We start from the raw sequence: 6,416 nt of genomic DNA, 5'->3' as shown, positions 1-6,416 counted from the left end.
ACCAGGAGAGTGGCTGTGTTGATGGCTTCAGGGTGGCCCTGCATGATTCAGGAACTCTTAAAGCTCTTCTAAGGTCATTGGTTGCTTCACATTCCAGAAGATAGTGAAGTAATGGCTTTTCTGTGACAGTTTGGCAGAAGATGCACTCTCTCTGTCGGGGTTTACCAATCTCCCAGTTGCATCTGTAACCTAGACGTAGTCTATATAGCCTAACTGCTATTTCCCTGTGGATTCCTTTTGGGTCTTGAGCAGCGGGAGGCGGCGCGCTTGATAGGCCGGTGCGAGGGTTGGAGGTGAGGCGGATCAATCCGTCCTCTTCAAAATAACGTCACTTTTGGCTCGTATGCGCGATATGGCAAAATTTGGACGTAATTTGAAATGAAATCGACTCACAAAAGTGACGTTCTCTTCCGTTTTCTGTTTGAATTGTCCGGCGTACGCGCAGAGGTTATGAGAGGGCACTTTAAATTAACGTTTTTCATAACTGATTGATTGATTGATAAAGATTAAGCCACCCAAGAGGTGGCACGGGCATGAATAGCCCGTAATTTTCATAACGTTTTGAAACTTTATAAGAATTTCCTGCCCACCTAACCTATCAGAGGACCCTTAACTTACTGTTGTTGAAAAAAATTCCAAATTTATTTTCATTTATTTTTATTTTCAAATTACGTCCAAATTCGACCATACGGGCAAACGGCCAAAAGCGACGTTCTTTTTTAAGAGGACAGGTTGACCGGAGAGTGGTCTGATGTGTCGGTGGTGGGTGGTGACGCCTCAGTCTTGGTTCTTCATCTGACTTCTCTCCAAGTTCCTTCTTCAACTGCAGGTGGTTTCCTAAGCTTTATAGGTCTTCTCGATCCTCTGTTTCTTTTTCGTCTGTCTTGCTACGTGTTGACATGGCAGTGCTGTGGTTTGAACTTGGTGAGGAGGACTTCCTTCCTCCGGGAGGAAGTCCTGCAGTGTGTAGGTGTTGAATCGATGGTGTGGAGATGCTGCTCCTACTAAGGTTTCCTCGTCCGAAGAGTCTTCTGAAACGGTTGGTTTGGAAGTACTGGTGTTCTGAGTGCAGCCAGAGAAGGCTCTGAGATCGTGGAGTGGTGGTTGTTGTTACCGTTGGAGCCTTGGTGGTGCAGCTAACAGACGTATACGAGCGAGCGCGTCGGATTCAGCAAATTGTTTGATGACTTCCATTCTGCGTGGGCAGCGATGGGAAACCACAGAGTGACGCACAAAAAGACGCAAAAAATCAAAGCCGCATTGGGTGTCCGGCTTGCAGATTGAGTAGTGACGATTTTGGGCACAGATGTTGCACTTTGCGACGGGTTGCTGACACTTGTAGGTGGGGTGGGTGTACACAACACTTGGAGCGTTGTTTTATCTCGTAGAAGTGTTCCTTCCTCACTCACTACGGTGGGATCTTGATGCCCAAGTAATGATTCCTTGAGTGAAAGTCAGATTAGCCGCAGTTACTGTGGGGAAGGTCAGTTTCGTGGATGGGTGTTTTTCTTCGTCACAGCTGATGATCATAATTTGGGTTGTCTTCATGATGTTTTCTTCCTCGGTGTTGGGTCTTGCATCTGCAATGCCTTGGTTCGCGAACCAAAGGCTGGTCTCGCTAATAAAGACTGTTCGGTCGGCAAGGAACCGATGTGGGAAGGTGAATCTGAGATGCGCCTTGCGCAAGGCTTCATAGGCTCCATGCAGTTTTTAGAGATCCTCCTCGTGTGAGTAGTAGAGCGCTACTTTCACTCCTTCTTGTCGAATGTCGATGGACGTCACGTTGGCGACTGTTTTGAGGAGCTTCAGGAGGTCACACTTGGGGTATGTATGGTCGTAGAGGATGGTGACTCTCACTTTGTAGCGCATTTTAGCGCTCATGCTAGTACAGTACACGTGGGAGGACTAACCTGTTTCCCCCTCAACGGTGTGCAGTAAAGATGGAAGAGTCAATTGGCAAAACGTTTGCAGTCCCCGTGGCGTATTGGTAAGACACTCGCCTGGTGTTTCGCGAGCGATTTGACTGGGATCGTATCCTGGCCGGGGAGGATTTATTGGGCGCCAATCCTTAACTGTAGCCACTGTTTACCCAACAGTAAAATGGGTATCCGATTGTTTAAGGATTTGGCGAGGTCGTACTCCGGGGAATATTTGGATTAAGGACTTACCCGAAACGCTATGCGTGCTAGTGGCTGCACAATAATGTAAGAACTCTTGTATATATAAATAAAATAAATAAATAAATAAATTGTCTCCGAGTCCTTCGATTCTCTTCCCCAAAGTCCCACAAACAAAATAATTGCACAAGAAATAATACTGCCAAATTTACTTCTCGGGAAAATTAGATTGTAGCACAGCCACCAAATTCAATTAAGGAAATACTGCAAAGTAAACAAGGAAATAATACCAGTCTAGTTCTAATAATTACATTAAAATGACTCATATGCTCAACAGCTAGTGAGTTACAAGAATAAATGGACAATAAGGGTAGCTAATGGTACGAACAGGTTGGGCTTACATAGGCTTACCGTTGGCTTACCGTTGGCTTACCGTTGACACACCAGAAAACAAAGACCGGCACACATAGGAGCCGGACGCGACAAAGCAGCCTCACCCACACACACAAACAGGATGAAACACCGGAACGTACAGGAACCTAGAAATATAGTCCACAACAACACCCAAGCACACAAGAAAAACACAGGAACACGCAGGATCCGGAAAAAAGGGAACATAAAACACATTCAAAACCAAAAACTAAGGGCACACACATATGGAGCAGCACAAAAATGCAACACGCACGCAAAAACACACCACACACCGCCGAGGAAACCCCCAGAGGGGAAGGATGGGAGGGAAACCCACCCACCCACACACCCACAACCCAAACGACCCAACAAACTACCCCCCCAAACCCACTGCTACCACACCAATACACCAATCAATCCTCCGACCCCCTTACCAACCCCAAAGCATCACCCCAAACATACGCATCAGTGAACTAACCAACAAACTCCACAGGGAAAAGCACGCTGCAACCACCACCATGTGAAACACAAACGCCCCCGCAGAAAACCCAGAATCCGAATGAACCCCGCTGGCCGCTTGCCCTCCAAACGCCAAACTCACACGCAAAACACAAAATCAGCAGTCAAAACACTCAGGGTGTTCCGAAGCCACCTGGAGCCCTGAGGAAACGAAAGAAACAGGAACCACAAAACATTACCCCGAAACCCTTGTCCACAGAACACTGCAATCACATCACACATCCAATCAACTAAGACCTGAACCCACACACAAAAATAAAACACATGCAACTGCATCTCTACCAACCCACAATGCGCACACACCGCGGCAGAACTCAACCCAAGCATACACAAACGATCATTCGATGGCATTGACTCATGCGGCATACGAAAGAGAAACTTCCGCTGCTGCGGAGCCAAATGCTACCCACCCAAGACCAACATAATCACCCCCCCCCAATCCTTGCACGGAAACAAGCCCTCAACCCGATGGCTCACACGACGAAGGGGAGCCCTATAACTCCCCCGACACGACAGGGACAAAAATCCAGGGACACGACAGAGCACCCGCAGAATCCCAACCGCCAACGAATACACAGCTGGCGTACAAAAGGCGACCTCACAACTAGCCTCCAACTCCAGCAAACAACTAAACCTAACCAAACAAAAGTAAACATCAAACGCACTATGACCCCAACCACCCCCAAATACTGACGCAACAACACTCAAAACAAGGCCATCGCCTTGGTATAAACATCAGGGATGCCAACATCCCCTTCCTCTACCAGCAAAACCATGGAGGAACGACGAGCCGGATGATACTTCCACACCACACATACTGATAGACTCTATACTCTAAACCACACGCACGTCACCGATCCAAAGGGAAGCACCGAGCCAAAAACCATACCCTCGAAAGACCTTTACTAGTAACAAAAATCACCTAAGGCACTACGGGCTCACCATAGCCCGTGCTACTTGGAACTTTGTTCCAGGTAGCTAATCTTTAATAACAACAACAACCTCTGATAAACCGTTAACGGATGTGAAGACAACAAACCAACTGCCACCTCAACCGACCAAGACAGCATCCCAATTCCACTCTAAAGATTGGTCAGATGAGCTAAGTCAAGTAACCCCGAGAACCCGAAGTGACCTGACCACCGGAAACCACGACCCTGCCCACACCGAACGGGAGGCCCAGCACCCCAGCCCCATCAGACAAGACTTATCCCCATTAACAAAGGCCCCCGTGGCCAGCTCAAAACGCCGAACAAGGTCCTGAACCGCATCAACAGAGTCTCGGTCGCCACGAACAGCACCGTATCGTCAGCATTCCCGCAGATCCGTAAACGGAGACCGGCGGGCAGCCGCCGAGGAACCACCAAAGCACAGGACCTAACTGCACGAATCAAAGGCTCCTGAAAAAGAATATAAAGGAACATAGATTAGGGACACCCTTGCCTCCCAGACCGGCAAACGGCAAAAGGGACACTAAAAAAAACATTAATGCACACACGACTATGACAACGGGAATACAACATGCGTACCCAAGAAATAAACAACGGTGGAAACCCAAACCTCTCCATAGCCCTCAACACAAAGCCTATCGACAAACGGTTGAATGCCTTCGACCAATCTAAGTTGAGCATCGCCGCAGGCAGACAAAGCTCAGAGACGCACAGAATCACATCACAGAAAAGAGCATTGCAATGAAGCAAGGACCTACCCAGAATGCAACAAAATTGCTCAACCGAAACCACAGAACCAATAACATCTCGACACTGACCCGCCAGCAACATTATAATCAACATTCAACAAGGTGATCGGTCTCCAATTTGATAGAAAGCGCAAATCACCCAGTGTTCAGAAGCCACTGCACAACCCCATCATAATAGGATGTGGGTAAACAACAGGTCTAGAAACAATAACACACCACCTCCAAGAAAGCCTCGCCAAGCACATCCCAAAACGTTACATAAAAGCCTACAGGGAGCCCATCCGAGTCAGGCACCCTGCCGGACCGGAAAGACCGCACCACATCCCAAAACTCAGCCAACGACACATCCCCTACCAAAGCAGAACAACCTGCAGCCGACAACCCATTTGAGCAGTGACGCAAAACGAAAGTAGCCAGATCCTCATCCACTCCTACCTCCTTATACAGCGCCCCCAACTCTTGCTGCACATACAACAGGACCCCATCCGTGTTAGACAAAACAAAACCGTCTGGACGCTGGAGACCAGAGAAAAGAACAGAGTTCCGAAGGGCCTTCTCCTTCCGCAAAGGAAAGGGAGAAAGCCGTTTACCAGTCACGCTCGTCAAAACAAACCCGCACCTGAACCTCCTTGGCCAACTCAATTCAATTTCTTTCTTTATTATGCACCCCATACCCATCCCGTGGGCGGTTGTGTAAAGGATTACAGAGGCACATAATCGGTTCAGGAACTGAACCCTCTAGTTCGTTTAGCTAAGCAAATAACAATTTTGATATACATATATATATATATATATAACTGAAAACTCACACCCCAGAAGTGACTCGAACCCATACTCCCAGAAGCAACGCAACTGGTATGTACAAGACGCCTTAATCCACTTGACCATCACGACCGGACAATAATGAGGTGATAGCCGAGGCTATATGAACCACCCCACCGCCGGCACTCGGATAGTTATCTTGGGCATAGCATTTTACCAAATCACCTCATTCTTTGGGGCACACGTGAGGAACACAAATGCGAACAAGCCTGAATGGTCCCCAGGACATATGCAACTGAAAACTCACACCCCAGAAGTGACTCGAACCCATACTCCCAGAAGCAACGCAACTGGTATGTACAAGACGCCTTAATCCACTTGACCATCACGACCGTACAATAATGAGGTGATAGCCGAGGCTATATGAACCACCCCACCGCCGGCACTCGGATAGTTATCTTGGGCATAGCATTTTACCAAATCACCTCATTCTTTGGGGCACACGTGAGGAACACAAATGCGAACAAGCCTGAATGGTCCCCAGGACATATGCAACTGAAAACTCACACCCCAGAAGTGACTCGAACCCATACTCCCAGAAGCAACGCAACTGGTATGTACAAGACGCCTTAATCCACTTGACCATCACGACCGGACAATAATGAGGTGATAGCCGAGGCTATATGAACCACCCCACCGCCGGCACTCGGATAGTTATCTTGGGCATAGCATTTTACCAAATCACCTCATTCTTTGGGGCACACGTGAGGAACACAAATGCGAACAAGCCTGAATGGTCCCCAGGACATATGCAACTGAAAACTCACACCCCAGAAGTGACTCGAACCCATACTCCCAGAAGCAACGCAACTGGTATGTACAAGACGCCTTAATCCACTTGACCATCA

General features: G+C 48.1%; 1 protein-coding gene across 1 annotated transcript in view; it reads left to right on the top strand.

Annotated features, from left to right (window-relative positions):
- Positions 1-4,568: 4,568 nt before the first annotated feature.
- The window catches only part of LOC123768340 (putative uncharacterized protein ENSP00000383309), a 29,835-nt gene continuing 27,987 nt past the window's right edge, over positions 4,569-6,416 (top strand). Inside the window, exon 1 of the mRNA XM_069307110.1 lies at positions 4,569-4,686. Coding sequence (XP_069163211.1) covers positions 4,569-4,686 — 118 coding nt within the window. The remainder of the gene's footprint in view (positions 4,687-6,416) is intronic.

Source organism: Procambarus clarkii, chromosome 59 (genome assembly GCF_040958095.1).
Source record: "Procambarus clarkii isolate CNS0578487 chromosome 59, FALCON_Pclarkii_2.0, whole genome shotgun sequence".
NCBI classification, from domain to species: Eukaryota; Metazoa; Arthropoda; class Malacostraca; order Decapoda; family Cambaridae; genus Procambarus; species Procambarus clarkii.
This window is presented reverse-complemented; position numbering and strand designations above follow the sequence as displayed.